Below are 18,349 nucleotides of genomic sequence, written 5' to 3'. Positions count from 1 at the left end.
ATCACTGACTGTGTTTTCAGGTGCTTTTTAACATAAGATGGGTGTGTGAAGTTACTTGCAACACACTGAATTAAAAGACATTAATTTACACCATATAGAACATAAACTTTGAATCCCAGCATCCATGCATGGTAGCCTTGATCTGAGTCTTCAAATTGCACCTACATTTCCTGGGCCGCTCCATGCTGTGTAAGTCTTTGTTAAGTTCTCTGGGTGAGTGTGACAGAGTTAAGCTGTCAGCAGTGAGCCCTCATTTACAGCAGTAAGGACAGCCAGAGACCTGTCTTCATGGCAGGCTCGTGCCTGCCTGAGCTATGCTCACGAGACCCGCAGTTGTCATCTACTGTGATTCTACATGCTGCTTAAATATCACAACATCCAACATCCTAAGCCAGACTGTGATTTCTCCATCTAATCAAGATTAATTCTACTTTCATGAATTTACTCAGGTTTCAGTAGGATAAATTAATCATGAGGCATACGCTGGTGGAAAACTGTTTAAAAAACTTTAAGCCGGAACCCTTGTTTTAATGGACATTTCTTGGATGGGATGCTGGACAGTGGCTAACATCAGGAATGTCAAACAAAAGGGAGAGAACACCTGCTTGGAAAGCACCTGTAAAGGAAGACTTACCCATTGCTTACTTAAGCCAAACTTTAAAACAAAAGGGGCTTTATCTCTTCATTGTTTCTAAAGACACTTTAAATACAATCTTAGCTAAAAGCATCTGACAAATGATAGTTTTTCAAGAAAGTCCACTGAGGTCATTAAAAGGAAAAAGAAAAAAGGAAAAAAATAGAGTATCCTTGAAAGGTCCTGTATGATCTCATTTCTACTTCAGCTGTTTCAAATTTATCTTCTGTTGTTATTGTGTCTCCATTTTTTTGACTGTTCACATGCTAAATGTACAACCTGCAGGGATACTGTCCAGCTAATCTCTCCTTACCAAAGGAGAACCCTTTCATCCGCTGTATTGAATCAACATCTGTATCTTATAAGCACATCTTAGCTCTCTTTAGCTTACTTTCTCTTTAGGGGAAATCAGTACAAATTTATCATCTAGTAGCTAATAATAAATGTAATGCTTTATTACTGCAACTTGGCTTTCTCCCAGTGGCAGCTACATCATCAGTAAAGTCATTCCACCTGCCTTCCTTTCTCTTCTCTTCCCCTATTGATAAAGAGGAAGTGATTTACTGGTTTTAATTAGACATATTCCTGCCTCAGAGCTCCATTCACCTTCTCTTCCCATGAATGTCTGTCTCTTTGCAAAGCATCCTCTCCATCTGTTACTTACTGCTGTCCAAATAAATGTTTTTCACAAAGATTTCACAATTTCTGGATTTCACCAAATTTGAGGTAAACTTCAGTAAAGATTCTGTTTCTATCTCACCCTGAAAACTTTACAGTGCTTTCTCAAATAGTATTTGACTTCTCAAATCAGTCACTTCTTCATACATTTACTGATGGAATAGAAAATGATTTTTATTATTTATTTATTATTTATTAAACTCTCAGTGTTTTTACATGAGTTTATCAATTCCTGGTCGCACAATATTTTTTCATGCCCAGGTAACAGACCTTTTTCTTTTCCGTTTCTTTTGCCCTTTCAGAATCTTTCCCATAATGCAAGTGAGTTGTGGAGGGTGACTGAATATCTCAACAACTGGACGTCCTGAGTAGACCCTGTATGAGTTTTGTGTTGCTACAGCCCTGTGAGGGCAGTATCCCTCATGCCCTGCTAGCCTTTTGTCAAAGTCCTTTCAGCAGTTAGGGGTGCCCACTGGCTTCCCTTATGTGCAAAGCTGGATAAATGAATGATGAATTTACAGTTTGTTTCTTCTTAAGTTAAATATTTTTCAGTTAACAGAAAAACACTGATAAGGTCTTTAAATTGAAAGTGTTAACCTTATGTTACCTATGACCGAATGACAGATAAATGAGCTGAATATATTCAACTACATTAAAAAAATACTCCAGTGTGTTTCCATTTAAGACGAGATGATTATGCTACAGAAACCATATTTTAAAAACCTGATATTAATTTCTGTTCCTAGATTATCATTTAGCTATCATATTTCTACCGCTTTGACCATTGATTGTTATTTCATCTAACCTGAATGTGATCATTTTGGGAACTGACTTCTAAATCCATGATTATTTTTCATTTCAGCTTTTACTGGTTTCTACAAACCCACAATCACCAGGGTATCAATAATACTTCAGAAGGATGCAGATACACAAATTCTGAAGGGCACTGGTTTACTGGTTTTTGCCTTCCCTCCATCTGTGAAATTAATTCTCGAATGATCCAGAAAGGGTTTGAAAGAATTCTGAAATCTCATCGTACATTTATACTTCCAGTAGTTGTGCTCAGGAAATACTAGTCCCACACATTTAATTCCATATTCAACTCACAATGCTCTCTTCAGAAAATATTTGACCACTGTAGTTTGTATTTTTTCTCCCACAACCTAGTTAAATTACAGATCCACTGCCCTTTGTCTTCTTTGGTATGAGTTGGTCCCATAATTACATACATAGAATATATGTAAATATATGTATGTGTATTATTTTTTTTCTTTTTTTTTTTTTTTGTGAAATTCCAGGGTAAATAAGAAAAGCTCTTTATCAGTCTTGTCTGAATAAATGGTACATGCTTAGCTAAACTATTGAAAACCCTGACGGAAAAACAACTGTGTGGGAACATTCTGTACAGTAAGACAGAAATACAAAGCATTTTGTAAAACTGCAAGGCTGAACTTGTGTTATGCAAGACAGTAGGGAATTTTAAGATTTTTTTTCTGACTTGGGCTTCCTCCTTCTCTCTTAATACATGCTTCAGATGTCTCTTTCAAGAAAATACTTTGGAGAATGACTGCATTTCAAAGGAAGTGATTGCCTTGAGCACAGATTTGCCAGACCTGTCTGGACCCGTACCTGGAGAGCACTGGTCCCATCCTCTCCTATGAGTGTTGCTCGGAGGACGTGCAGAGCCTGAACGTTCTGGATACATACAGGCTGATTTGCATTCAGAAGCACAGTGGAAAACCTGGACTGTTTGAGTCACCACACAAATGTCTAGCAAAACTATGACTACAAAACTGAACAGGCAAAAGCTGTGTTAATATGTCTTTCAAATCACAGTGGAATGGCAATAAATGCACCTACAAAATCTTGTATTTTCTGCCCACCTGAATAATAAAAGTTCCTGTATTTCTGTGTATAATTTATTCAGTTGCTCAATACCTGTAGTGTGCATTTTTACAAGGGCTCAAAAAAATCTAATCTAGAAAGTAGGTATTAAATTTCTTTTGGAAACAATCTAATTAAAAAATGAAGAAAAAATATCTGAAGATTACAGGAAGAAGCTGAACCCTGGAAAGCCTTACCTTACTGAAAACCAGCTGAATTGGATAAAAAATTGCTGTCAGGACTTTTTTTGTACACTGCTCTGAAAATTACATGAGAGGAAAATAAAAACAAAGCTACAATGTAGTATGCTTAAACACTCCCTTTTTCAGCTTTCTATCAGTTTCTGGTATTTATAGTCAAAGTAGGATTTGTTTCATTATTAGTGCGGCAAACAGATCTTCCGCAGTATGAGTATTTTCTCATAAAAGCGTATTTCTTCAGTTTTCATGGGCAGTTTTGCTGCTTACAATTACTGGTAAATCATAAATAATGCAGATCTCTGAACACAGAAAATTTTGCATTTTTTCCAGAATTCAGCTTGTTGAATGTTGCTTAAATTATTGAAATGAAGAAAAAACTCTTAACCACAGCTCATAGATATATATAATTGGGAATACGTGACCATAACATTTGAAGTCATTAGAATCCCTAGTTGCCAATGCCAGTGGTGTAGGTATTTCAATAAAAATACAAGGGAAGTTTAAATAAGCTCTCAAAGGAGCAATAGCCTCCAGTTAAATGTTAAATCTTAATAAAACTGTTTAGCATAATTTGATAGGATGAAAATAGAAGTGTTATTTGGCATTAAAATTTCTTTCTTTAATCTTTATTCTGCAAAGTATGTGCACGATATGCAGCCAAGTAAGGCATCTTGCAGGAAATTTATTATTCATACTTTAGCTCTGTAATAATATAGTTTAATCTACTTTGCATTATGACAAATAAGATTCCTGAGAGTTCAGCTTAACATTTTATAGTATTTATAAGTGTGCTTGTTTCTTTGGTGTAAGGCTGCTTTAGAGATGTTTTGCAGACGGAGAAGTGTGTCTGCAACTTGTAGACCAAACTCTTCCTTGGACTAAAGCATCCCTATGCACATATATACCCAAACTGAAAATTCTTTTGACTCAGAAAAAATGTTTTAAAAGGCATTGCAAATTATGATAGTAATTTGTGAAAATACACACCTTTAGTCCATGTCAGACTGTCTGTTCTAAAACGTGTTCATCCTAAAGTACTTCAACAAGTGTTCATAGTCCATGAACTTCAGTGGTTCTTAAAGATACGTTTAAGGTCATGACTCAATCAGTACAGGTAGCAGTAAGGCTCTTCAGTATTCCAAGTAACATGACTGAATACTTGTGAAAGTTTAAATACTCCTTGATGAATATATTTCATGTTACAATCTACACTTAACTGTTTGTCTTAATTTAATGGAACAAAGCTGCCTAAGGTAGATGGGGTGTGGAGCTCCCAGCTAACTGTTCCTCCTACTTCCTGCAGAGCTGCTTTTGGGGATGGTGTTCTGTGGTGGGGTGAACAACTGCAGGCTGATGCCTCAGAGAAGAGCACAAGTGCACACCACTGAAAGCTCTGCCTTTGATAGTGGGTGACCAGAGTGGTGCCGGAAGGTGTGGGAAGGAACTGAATCCCTTCTGGGGAGGACTCCTTCCTTCTCACAGGGAAGGATTCACCAAAGCAGACACAACGGATCAGTTACAAAGCCAAAGATCTGCTAGAGCTTTCTGACAAAACAGGCAAACTAATGTAGTTACCAGGAAGCAAAGACTTGAGCAATTGGACCAGAAATAGGCCCTCAGATCTTCTGATGCGTTTTAAGAGAAAATCTAGTAAAGTAACTCAATGCAGAAAGAGATTTTTCTTAGAACAGAAGTATTGCTGGCCAATTTCAAAAGTGTAACACTGGAACAAACCACATAAGTACCAAAATAACTTTCTATTAAATATAGTTTCAATACAGAACATCTGGCACACAGAATAGGTGATACAAATTTGACTGGGAGATAAACATATATAAAATTCATTAGTTCAGATGCTATCACCAATAAAACTGAACCAACAGAAATTACACAGGAGCCTATGTGTGGTACTTTGACCTTCTGTGTCCCAGGGTAGGTGTTACACTGGCTACATGTGCCTGCAATTTCAGAAGCATTATTTGAAACTCTTAGCATTAAGCCTTGCCATAATGTCAGATTTGATTTTTACATCACTGAATTTTATTGTATACCATTTATGGGATGTGTTTATAAGATCTATAACCATTGTGCAGCAACAGAGAAATCATGCTATATGGTATGGTTTACTCACCTTCCTTTTCACTGAATTTGTGACAGTTTGATAAACTTCAGACCTTGCTAAACTAGCGAAAGGCCTTTCCATCTAGCATGACCACACAATTAAGTCTGAATACTGTCATGACTCAACGCTATTCTTTAATCTTGCCGAGAGCTACAGTGCAGAGCTAAAGCTGTCTTTACTAATTCTGTAATAGACATCAAGGGAAGAATAAACAGAAGAAAGCTTACTTCAAAGACCAGCGTCTCATTAGTCGGTCCTGCTGCATATAGACTCTCTGGATGGTTAAAAGAGCGTTGATAATCAAAAACTGTTCCAGCAAAAGAGAACTTTCCTGGCCAGTCAATTGTCCAGTCTCCTGTCAGATAATACTTTTTACCAAGGTTGCGCACTGCAAGGTAGCTGGTGGAGATCTGCATTTCATGGAGCTGTATACTGCGTGCTCCTGCTGGAACAGTGACTACAGCATAGTAGTCTGAAATGAAAGAAGCAAGCAACACTTTTGCTGTTGTCATACAGGTACAGATGACTTATCATTTCTGAGGCAGTTCGAAGTTTTTGCAGTTTAGAAGAGATTGAAGATAACTGTTCTGATCCACCAAAGTTACTTTGTTTCCACGAGAAATCAGTTCTGATTTTACACACACATCCCCATGCAGCCTGTAATCAGAGTTACTCTGAGGTATTTCAGTTCCTGGAATTTTTCTTGGTAATTAAAGACAAGAAAAAGCAAGTTCCCATAGAAAAATGCAGAACAGCTAATGGTGGTTTCCCTGCAACTGTTTTACCATGTTTTCGCTGTAGTTGCCTACAGTAGTCGGAAGGTACTACTTCCATCTTGGACAAGTTTTTTTGGGGTGAGGTGAACTGGGATGCAGAGAGCTTTCGGAAAGCCCTGTGTACCACAGGATTTCCCCGGTGTGAGCCACTGAACTCTGAGCCTGTCAAAATGTCATTCCTTCTAAAATCAGATGAGACAGTGCTGCTGATCTCCAGCACGCAATGCACACAGCTAATTTCACAGAGCATTCAGTTTAGGTTATTTTTCTAGCATTATACCTTTTTATTACTATATCCTAAACAATGTCCTGTATTACTATAGTAGTGACATGTCTTATGATCAACAGTAAATGGATCCTCAAAATACCCCCATGGGTTAAAAAATACTATCTGCATTTTATGCCTGAGAAACTGCAGCACAGTGAGATTATTTCACAAGAAGCCTGTGACAGTCCACTAAAGGAAAGTCCATCTCCCAGCGATGGGATCATCCACTGAATCAGCTGGATAGTTTCCAGCAACTTCATTTGAAAACGGACATGGAAATACTGTCATGTTTGGCATTGTGCTGTATATCACTTTTTATACAGTCCCATCCCAGTCAGAGCTGTTGACAGCTATTCCTTCAATTGCCTGAATCCTAACATCTCTTTTAAAAGGAAATTCACACGTAAAGGGAAAATGTGGCTTAAGAAACAAGAAAAATGCTTGCAAATTAACTAACTAAGACTTATGCTCATAGCTTTCTTGTTACCAAGAAACAGGAGAAATGTGAACTTTCCTCTCACTCTCCCTGTGATTTTCAGTTCACATCTGGACTTGTAGCCACTGCCCTAATGAGCAAGGAATCATATTTATTACATGGGGATACAGCAGAGCAATGAATTGATGATCATGTGGAACAGCTTTCCTTACCATTAGCTTTGTGCTGGATCAAGTATTGGCCTTTAAAGAACTTGCATGTTGAATTATCTCCTTTACAAACTCCACAAGCATCCAATACAGCTTTGGAACCAAGTTCATGATCACACCCTACTTGCTGCAACCAAAAGGCACAAGTGAAGGACTCAGACACAAGGGAATTTGAAGAAACAGCTGCATTTTCCATAAAGGAGTCAATTGCCCACTTTAAAAAAAAATAGACATTAGGATCGTAAGAAACTTAATTTTATCTTACTTCACATAGTCCATCAATGCAAACATCATATTTATTTGGAGAACACGGAGTTCCATCCTTCACTTTGCTCGACATTGCAAAGAAAAAGTCAAAGTCTTCAGCTGTGCAGTACAATTTACATCTATCTTCCTCTGGGGGTAAAAACCAAAAACAAAGAACAAGACAAGAAAGTATTAGCAGACCTGCAGCACAGTTTAAACAAAAGTCAAAAGCATCCTGTTATTGTCTCTTCCTGCATCCTAGCTGGCAAGCTACAGTTTTGTGTGGTGGCATATTAGGACCCCAAGATGGACATAAATACAGCCAAATGCAGTAGCTTATATTAAGCTGCTTTAGAAGAAGATGTGGGTTTGACTGTCGATCAAATTTCTTGTTATATATGCACAGTATGTTATGCTTATAAAGGGCTGATTAATTCTACATAGACAAAACTCATGCAATTGTAAATATTGCCACAATTGCTGAAATACATAATTTTAGTACAAATAGTACATGCAACACATAAAACAGTGTAACAAAATTCTGAAGAACACGAAATTGGATTCAAAGTATTGTCTTTCTATTATTAGATAAGCAGCTGGATTGTCAATAGTACTTTCTGCAGAGGCAAGGTACCCATAGCAATTCTGAAAACACATCATGTTTTCAGGACTGTAAACGCAGATCTTGGATTAGATTTTGCAAAGCAGCTAAGAACATACGGACAGGCCTTTTCAAGTTCAGAGTCACTTGGGGATGTGTTGCTTTTGAAAATTATGCCCTTTGTCCCTAATTTTAAGCACCTACTTCTTTTACTAAATGCAGCCCCTACCTTTAAAACCAACATAGGCTACCTTAATTTCTACTAAACAAGATGCATTATTCTCCCTCTTATACAAGATCCATTGTTGTTACACACTGTGAAACTGTATTTCCTCTTTTCTCTGTTCACATTGGCTGTTAGGACGTAGATTCCTATATACCCATGAAAATGCCTGCAAAGACTTTTAAAGAAAACATAATCAGGCTATGAATGAAAGTTACATATACGTCTATGTGTGTGCATATATATAACCATACACTTATGCCAACAAATCCAAATTTGTACAGGTGCTAACTGAAGCTGCTACAATGTAATATAATTCATCCACTTTTAATCAAGTAGTAGCAACTGCAGCTCCATACTGTGATTTCAAACTGCAGAAATATTTGTTGTATCAGATAAAAATGAATACTGATTGAAAATATTTGCAAAATTAAGATGTATAAAGTAAAAATAAACTTTGCTTGTACAAAAGACAAGAAATAGTTATTGAGAACTGAACTTTATGAGGATGTCTTAGTAAAAGATGACTTCAAAAACTTTTTGCCAGTGCATTGTTTGTTTTTCCAATTCTCATGGGACTATACCAGCAGAAAAGTCAAAAGGTTGATTTATTGTTACGTTTTGAAATCTGAGAACATTCCAAAGGAAGGAAGATTCTGGAAATGTTATTGTGGGAGCTTGCATTTCCCAGGCTGAAAAATCCATGGAAATTGTTTTGGTTTGGTTTTACACTAACTGATACATAATATAAAATGAAAAAGAGGGGTAGCAACAGCCAGGGAGTCATGCTGAGGACAAAGATTCAAATTCACAACCGTGATCAATTCTGCGTGTTCATACAGGCAGTATGGCACGGGAAGCCGGATTCAACTGTGCTAGAAAGCAAACACATCTCAAATAAGCCAACTGAATTTCTGTTTGCTTACATCAGGGTGATATTTGCCCAAAGAACATGGATGAATTGCAGCTTATAACTTGCTTCCTGTGATTGCCTTTTACCATCAGAGCTGTGGCATCATTACCTTCTACTTTAGTATATGGCTTCCATTTGTAGTACCATCCCCGGAAAGGTTTGCTGTTGTACTCTGCACACTGCTGGGCACGGAAGTCCAAGCTGTTTGCAGGACACGGCTGGTGATTACAAAGCTGATAAATACGACTGGAACCTTGGCAGAATTTGCCTCCATACTGTGGCCTATAAAAAAGAAAAAACCTTCTTTTGCAAACTCCACTTTTTGTGTGATTGGCATGTTACATGTGCATGAGAATACAGAGAAAATGAGAGGACAGATTGTCTTAGGAGATCAGTATTTCTTATATGGGCCATTCATTTTCATAATTCCTAAACCCAAGCAAAGCATTTGCCATGAATTATCAACTTGGGTTACTGCTAACTCAGCAAAGATGCAACCATCTAGAGGTGAATCATGTTTTCACTAATTTAAATTTATAGGGCTATTCTGTATTGGCTGGTTTCAATCTTGTTATATAGCTATTCATACCCTGCTGTAACCCAGGAATGAACATGTGCAAAGAATTACCTATCACAATAAGACTTAATAAAGGATAACATAACACTGATCAAACATAAACAGAATGAATAATTACATTTGGTTATTCATGTTTTGTAAATCATTTTGAAACAATGTGGTTTTAAACAGTCAAAGGAAACAAGGACTGTGCACAGTTGTCCTGCTGTTTATGTTAGGATTCATGGATAACTTCAAGCATGTCACGTCCATTTCAGCAAGCCTTACCTGGGCATTTCCCTTAATTTTGGCCAGAATGAAAAGAGCATGTGCTATTCTTTTGCTAGTATCTTATGTTACCAGAATATAATTTTTTTAACTATTTGGTCTATGCACACCACTGTAAAACAATGTAAAATGTAAGAACTCCTTCTTTTTCTCGCAAGCTGCTGAGAAATTTATTCTCTCACTTCTGTATTCCTTATGGATCTACACAGGAATTCACTGATGTTATTTTTGCAGTTTCACAATGCTGAGATATACATCTGTAAGTACTGAGCCAGGTCTTCAAAACACCCCGTTCTAAGAACTGTTTGTTAAATTATGCAATTTCCTGCAGCAAGTGAAAGAAATGTAACAATGCTGCAGTGCTGCACTTACACACATTTATCTACTGAGTTTTAACAATTAGGGAACATGCATAATTGGAAGATAAACTGTGATCTTTCAGTGGACAGTTTACCCACTTTACACACACATTAGGGAAAAAATTAGAATACTATAAAATAATGAATAATAATAATATTAACAATAAAAATTTATAATAATAGTATAAAGGATACAGTTGCAGTGCATTGTTTGTTTAAATCCCTAAACAATGATTCCCCATAACTTCATTTGGCATGCATTTGACTGGAGTACTATGGAAACAGCTTGGTGCAACATGGATGAGAAAACCCAGGTGCTTTTTCTGTTTGCTTTATCATCAGTTTTAACCCACATATGTCCAACCTTTTAATCAAGCTGAGGCTTGGGGTTTATGTTTTGAAACAATTTTGAATGTACACAGTATCTACCTTTTCCAGAATTCTGGACTACAAAACAATCTTTCAAAGGAAGAGGTGAAGACTCATGTGCAGCTCTATGTACAACTGGGTATAACGGCAAAAGTCTTAAAACTAACTCTGATTTTCTGTCCTAGTTAATGGCAATTCAGTCTGTGATGGGCAGGGGAATAGTGACATCAGTGAAGGCAGAGAGTATTTATGTTGACTTTGTGCAATCAGTGAGAGCTTTGAGTTAAGGCAGCCAAACCATTGGGTCCCAAGTCAGTTATCTACAGGCTTTCTTTACAGCTTCAGCACATGTATGATTTTTGACCTCTTTTAGCCCCAGAGAACAAATCTCCTTTAGTGTAAGGAAAAGAAACAACCTTCTTCCAAGTAAATGCCACCAAATAAGCAATATAATGGAATTATTTATGGCTAGATCATGATTTCTAGCCACAGTCTTGCGTTTGAGGATGGTATAAAGTTCCACCAAACTAAGGGAGCACTGGAAGAGGCATTCTGTTTCCCAGCTCTGTTACAATATTTTAATATTACAGTACACTCCCATTACTGAAACTGTTGGCCAGAGAATTATGGAAACTTCCCCACCTTCATTTTTACCAGCAAGATGTCAGTAAGAATTAAGTAATTCACAGGAAACTAGATGTAGATCTACAAAACCCCATTTCAAAGAAAAAACTATTATTTCACTAACAAAATCATGATTTTATTGGTGATGTTTATACCACCAGTAGATTCTGGCTTGATTGCCTGCCAAAGATCTCTTAGCATAACTGTGAGTGCAATGGAACACTTTGCAGAGGGTATTCCAATATTTCTGTAGTGGTACAGTGCTCCTAATACAGATAGAGCCTAAACTTTTCATCTGTGTACCTCCCCAGTGCTGGCATGCATAGGTAAGGGTACCTGCATGAACAGATGCTGTTAGAGCTGAGGCCTCGCTGAGGGTAATTGAAAAAGGAGAAATCTGGGGAGAAAAGCCAGCAAAATGAGTTCAAGTACAAAGATGTAAGTACTCCACTTTATTGAAGACTCAAAATGTAACTTCAAGTAATTATTCAGTACCCTTTTAAGAATAGACTTCATGAACAATGAAAGTAAACCAGATATTCACTGCAATGAAACACAGAGCAAGAAATCCTGGAATTAACCTGATCAAGGAAAGTAATTTTTGCCTTACAAAGGGAATTAGACTGAAATTCTGGACTCCTGTTTCTTGATGTTTTGTCATAATTTGAGCACATTTCTGCTGATATTATGACTGTATTACAATAGTTTTCAAGGCTAGACTATTTTATTCTGCTTGAATTTGAAAGGTCTACAAGATCTTTCACAGTCTTCATTTTTAAATAGCGTCATGATTTTGCACCAGTTTATGTCCGCATTTTCTGCAATCACTGTTAGAAGTATCGTAAACAAAAGATGCAGAAGTCATGTTCAAACAATTTTGATTTAGTTTTTTAATTGCATATATGCCTAAAACTCCATTCTGCTCTTACTGAACAATGCGCTATTGAGAGCTGGGTAGAATGCACTCCCACAGATATGATTTAGGCATCACTTTAAATCTCTCGGGCACTCTTCAGGTTCTTTCCCAGCTAAACTATTAAATTATGTAATCTATTTCTATCTTGGAGAAGTACCTCAATTGTAAAATGTTATGATGTATGAAAACCAGATCCATGAAACTAATGCTGTGACAATTTACAGAAACATAATGATTTTAGCAAATCTGCATAGTCCTGTGTTCTACAGATGACCTCCATAGGTGTTTGTTCTTATGGATTCGTACATAACTCCGGTGGTATTTCAGTAGCCATACCCAGAGCTGTTTGAGTGTGATCACAAGGTCTGTCTTAAAGTTGCCAAGAGAAAGGGAAGGGAATTGGTTGGATATTTGCAAGAGGAGAATTTCACATACAAACACAGGCAATGAGATTTTCACGAGCAGCAGCCTGAATTCATGTTTTTCACCTATCTTTAAGCTTCTAATAACATGTTTCACCTTTAAAATCATTGGAAACCTAGACATCTTCCTTGATGTTCAAAAGAAGTGAATTTGAAAGTGAACTACCTATTTAAAAACCTTATTTTAGAGTCCAGTCAGTTCTCCAGAGATCCACACCCCTTGTCCTAATCTCTTACAGAAATCTTATGTTTTTGTCATTCTCAAAATTTTTCTATCCAAAATCATCTATCAAGCTTTTGAACAAAATAAACATTAGCTCCTACACAAATCTGGATTAGGGAAAATTAAATAAATATATTACATATCAAATAATATACATACATGTACCAAAATATATTTCAGAAGTTCAAGAAGAAAGAAATCATTATTCTTTGTTTGTATGTAGTTATAGAGGTGAACAATGAACAGTGACTAGGTTATAAATTGTTCCATGTGGCATAACACTGAGAATGGATGGTGTAATTTTTCTAAGGATTCCACATATATACAGAAGTGCTGTTATGGAAAATACAGCTACCTAGATATTTGTGTGCTGTTATGTGGATGGCTTATTTATAGTCCTGTCATTTCATCGCTCAGACTCTGAGAGAGATTTACAGTCGCTTCTTTTTGATCTGAATTACCACTACAATAATAAAATTAAATTTAGTATAAATATGATCCAGTTCTGGTATCAACTCTTACTTGGATATACTAAGTCTTGCATCAAGTTTTATTTTAACTAGATCAGACAGATCACTCTGAATGCAAGTTTTAAATATATAATGCTATAGTAGCAGACATTCTTCATATTAAAGAGCTTCTGTTTGAGGACCATTGGAAGTCATTATCAGTTATAATAGTGCACCAAACTGAAACATGTCAACTATCGTCACAGAGGAAAAGTAAAGGAAGGCTTATGAATAAATGCAAAGAACAGGGACCAAAGCATTAAAAACAAAATAGATGTATGATGTGTAATTGAGACTTATTCTTCTCTTGCTAAATAGTTTAATAAAGGAAACTACCAAGTAATTTTATTTATCAAAATACACTGGGAAACAACAGAAAAGGTTGAGAAAATGCTCTGCTCAGATCTGCAAAAGTTGGCTTGGCTGAGTGAGGGTAACAAAGACTATTTTAACTAACTCACATTTTCCTATAACATAGTATGTGAAACGTGGATATTATTACTGCAGCACTGTATAGTAGGTGTGAGGCTTCTTTACAGCCTCATATAAACTGTGTCATATTTTCTCTGGGTTTTATTACTGTAGTGTAAATGCCGTTTTTATTGTGTGCAGTGAAGAATACATGTGTCTATGCCTGTTGAAGTTGTGTATGAAATAAAACAGTGAAATCCTTTTTTACTTGTAAGTTGAAGTGAATTGAATACTTGGGAAAGATGCTGGTCAGGTAACACTTTACCTCTACTTTGAATTAGTTTTGTAAGGAATAATAGTATTTACAGTGATAGGACATTCACTAGAGGAAAATACCAGAAATGTTTCATTAGTTAGGATACAATTAGTTCAGCTACTTTATTCAGGCCTGTGAAACATAGAAGAATGCAAAGAACTTGACGGACGTATTAAGACATATTTTTATAACCATTTTGATACTGAATTTAAACATTTTTAGTTTATTATCCTCAACAATATGATCTCATCAGAAGTCTTACTAGCTTTTAAAACCTTTTTCCCTTGCTCTTAAATTACTAGGTGTGAATATGTCTGTGTGGTGTTTTGTTGCTTCTGCAGGTATTTGACAAACTGTAGTGTCACAAAATAAATTGAGAAAGTTGGGCTGTAGATGTTCTAGACCCCTAGCAGTCTTCAGCCAGCCACTACTTTCTAGTATCAGGACATATTTCTGTCTTTCAGCTAATTGGTCATATTAGGCATGAAAGAAAGGTTTTAGAAACATTTTCACACCTATTATTTCCTTACAGAAATGGACTCTGTTTTTTTTTTGTTCTATTAACATAAATAACATCAAATAATACGTTTTCACATCTATGTCTTACTTTGGATTATTGCAGTGTCTTTCTTGATACGTGACCCCACCTCCACAAGTGCGAGTACACTCTGACCACTCAGACCAGGCAGACCACTGGCCATTTACAGGCTTGGGTCCATGATCACCGTATTTGACACACTGTCCTCTTCGACACCACTGCCAAAAGAATGCCGAAAAACATCCCATCAGAGTTACTAGTATGTAGTAGATGAAAAAAAGAAAAAAATCCACCTTTAAAAACTCCTGTGCTTAACCCTACCAAACATGAGGTCACCCACTGAATTCAGTGAGATAGTTCACAGTAGGACAAGGACTCTGACATAAGATATTGTATACACAATGGTATAGATAAGGAATGTCCTAAAATTCGTCTGTGTTGGGAGCTGACGATCTTTGAGGTACAAATTTTCAAAACTCTTGCAGAGTGTTTTATTGGCTTACTCTTCCCCTCCAAAAAATCCATGTTAATTTGTTGTTCTGTGTTATCAGAACCTCAAAACCTCCCATGTAATTTGAAAATAGCCTGCTAAAATTCTGCTAAGATCTCTCTCTTTTATCATTCAATTATGAAATACTGCAGAAAGCGAAAAAGTGAAATAGAACATTTGTCAGTAACGTGAAAATTAAATATTCTACTGGAATGAAACTGAAACTGGTAACTACTGATGACTGTAAATTAGAAGGTTCACATAAATTAGAAGGCTCAACTAAAACAAATAACCATGCTTATCTAGCAGTGATAATTGATGATAATATACATGATGGCCTTTGTACAGCAAATATTATGGCTTAAGGAATGTTTATATCTGAGTGGAATTTGAAGCCTTGATCTAACTTCTCTGAAAATGAATGGATTTTTTTACTGATTTAAATTTGCCAGCTATATCTGGTTCCACAGCTCAATGAGAAGCATCACTCCCTACCATCAGATAAATGCCTCTCTGGGGGCCAGTCCTGACTATACATCGCAATACAGTGTTTTACAGAGCAATCTCGAAGTTCATGATAGCAAACCTGCAGGGATCTAGATAAAACTGTTCTTGACAAGAGCTCGTATTTGACCCAGTATAGTCTAAAAGCAAGTTAGAATGATAATATCCTATTTATAAAACAACTTACCATACTTATACCACAAGCTGTTCCTTCTGCTGCTGGCATGAACTTTGTCTCACACCTATGGCCCACTTTGTGACACCAAAGAGATTTGCATATATCCTGAAAAGACAAAAAGTACCCACTGCAGTACTCATAATTCCCATAATTTCCTGGTATTTAGAAAGAGTAACAAAGCTTGAGTAACAAACAAAGAGTAACAAATGATACATGCCTCTGCTACTTTAGAAATCATATAAATAAAACCTTTTCTGACTTTAGAAAATCCAGGGTTTAAGATTCATAGCACAGCCATATCCTCTATATTGCCTCCCCGTTTATGCACCATTTCACTTATCTATCCTTTAAAACTATTTTGAGTGTGAGACTGTAGTAGAAAAGAAACAGTGTTAAAAAGTTCAAGGCTAGAATTTCATCAAGTCTACAGGGACTATGATACTATGAAGAGACTAGATTTTCTAAACCCGAAGAGAGATCTAAAAAAGTCTCTCCACACCGCTGTTCCCTCTCTCTTTTTTGTTAATTAACTATAGAAGAAACACAGCTGCAATCACCTGATAAATGTGGTTAGTATAAAATAAATCAAAATACTCCAGGATAATAACAGGAGTAAAAAAAATGACAATACTTCTTTTCAGAATGAGCACTCTAGATTACTTAGTAAAATGTCTCCTCTGAAGAGATCAGCAAAGAGTGTAGCAGTTACTAAAATAATTGGTTAATCTAAATTTAACCTTTATTGTTCTAAAATAACCCTATGGATCTTTCCCAGGCTGTGCTGTCTATGCATAAAACACAAGAAATTTAGTCCTTCTTACCCCACACCCTATGCAAGCTTTGTCAAAACTCTACTGCCTGGTAATTTCCCTTATCATAGTAGGCAAGGACTCATGGGTCTTCTGTATTCAACTGCACTCCTTAGAACTCCTGTAAAGAACATTTCCTTCTGAAACTCTCTTGGGATTGTGATATTCCTCAAAAGAGGCCAGTACCTTCAAAGCAAATTGGCAAGCGAGATAAAGAAGACAAATAGCCCGGGCTGCTGGAGAACACTGTATTACTTGTATTTATTTCATATACTGCAGTTCTTTAATGGAATTTTAACTTTTCAAAAGTATGTCAATAGGTACCTTTACAAAGCTGAGGTTGCACAGTTTTGCTTTCATTCCAAATTGCCATTTGCACTGGGTATCAGCATCATAGATCTGCCCTGGCAGTTTGTCAGGGTATTTATACTGTCCTGTTTGCTTAGGTTCATCAATCAGGCAGGCAGCTTGAGCTGTACTATAATGAGAATGTATATTAATCATGACCATGATCTTTATATCAAAATATTTTAATTTGCTACAGACCAGCAAAAACACATAATATGGTATACAGTACCTTTAACTAGCTTTAGAGGTACGCAGTGAAATGAGAAACTTATCTTATTGCAGGAGCCAAAAGATCTTGATGTCTTGTTGGTAGCCTGACCTGCAAAGTTTTAAGGAAGCAGGAATTTCCAGGCTTTGGGACTGTTGTGACAACAACAATGAATGATTTCAAATTCTTTTTCTCCCTTTATATCTGTGTGACCATGAGCAAGATGATCTAGTCTGCTCCTTTCCCTTAAATAGATTCCCAAAAGCAAGAATCAACAGGCATGCTGTCTCATTTCAGCATTTGTTCTGTGTGCATTGACAACAAAGGCTGCCACAGCTAGTGTGCCTTGGGTTCCTGTGTCCAAAGGTTCACTACAGTCTACTTTTTTCCTTTGTATATGTTTAAGAACCCATGTCCACAGAAGGCCACACTGTAGACATGGATTTACATGTGTACATGCTGCATTTATCTTCCAAGTGTCTCCTGGACCATATTGCATGTTGGAGGGCTTATATGACTTTTTAGTTTGCGATTTGCTTGTTTACTCAGAATACGTTGCATCACTGCAGCATAAACAGAACTCTGTCACCTTTCCTGGCCACTACTCTAAGGTACTAATTAGGAATTCAAGGATCAGATCCTTGAATTCTAGCACTATCTAGGTGATTGATTCTCACTCTAAGGAATTAACATCTAAACCACCTGTACTGGATTTGGTCTCACCACCACCTACACATTTTTTAGTAATCCTGTATAGTCTATCCATGTACAACAAACTAAATAAAAGGAAAATTGTACAGGAAAGGACTTCAGTCCTGATGACATTAAACACAGACCAAAACCCAGTTCCTTTAAAAGCATCACTGAGTAATGCCAACATGCTGGAGAAATAGTTGGCATCTTTCTCTTTTTCCTTCCCCTCCACCCCCAGAAACAACACATGAAAAATGCAAAATGTCCTTACTCATGGCATGAGCTAGATAAAGAGAGAAACTCCAGTGAGAAAGGCCACTAATGTTAATTTACATTTTGTAATGACTTTGGTACCACTGTGTCTGCCCTCTTTTGTGTTCACTTCCTACTAATTCTCT

The 18,349-nt window shown here is 36.7% G+C and overlaps 1 protein-coding gene across 1 annotated transcript in view; it reads right to left on the bottom strand.

Annotated features, from left to right (window-relative positions):
- ADAMTS18 (ADAM metallopeptidase with thrombospondin type 1 motif, 18) overlaps nucleotides 1-18,349 on the bottom strand; it is a gene marked incomplete at its 5' end in the record, with an annotated part of 46,345 nt that overhangs the window by 19,014 nt on the left and 8,982 nt on the right. Inside the window, 7 exons of the mRNA XM_010021327.1 lie at nucleotides 5,746-5,990; nucleotides 7,211-7,334; nucleotides 7,473-7,603; nucleotides 9,300-9,472; nucleotides 14,791-14,939; nucleotides 15,903-15,998; nucleotides 17,027-17,180. Coding sequence (XP_010019629.1) covers nucleotides 5,746-5,990; nucleotides 7,211-7,334; nucleotides 7,473-7,603; nucleotides 9,300-9,472; nucleotides 14,791-14,939; nucleotides 15,903-15,998; nucleotides 17,027-17,180 — 1,072 coding nt within the window. The remainder of the gene's footprint in view (nucleotides 1-5,745; nucleotides 5,991-7,210; nucleotides 7,335-7,472; nucleotides 7,604-9,299; nucleotides 9,473-14,790; nucleotides 14,940-15,902; nucleotides 15,999-17,026; nucleotides 17,181-18,349) is intronic.

Source organism: Nestor notabilis, unplaced genomic scaffold (genome assembly GCF_000696875.1).
Source record: "Nestor notabilis isolate BGI_N333 unplaced genomic scaffold, ASM69687v1 scaffold7039, whole genome shotgun sequence".
Classification (NCBI taxonomy): Eukaryota; Metazoa; Chordata; class Aves; order Psittaciformes; family Psittacidae; genus Nestor; species Nestor notabilis.
The sequence above is the reverse complement of the archived record's forward strand: the minus strand, read 5'-3'. Positions and strand labels throughout refer to the sequence as shown.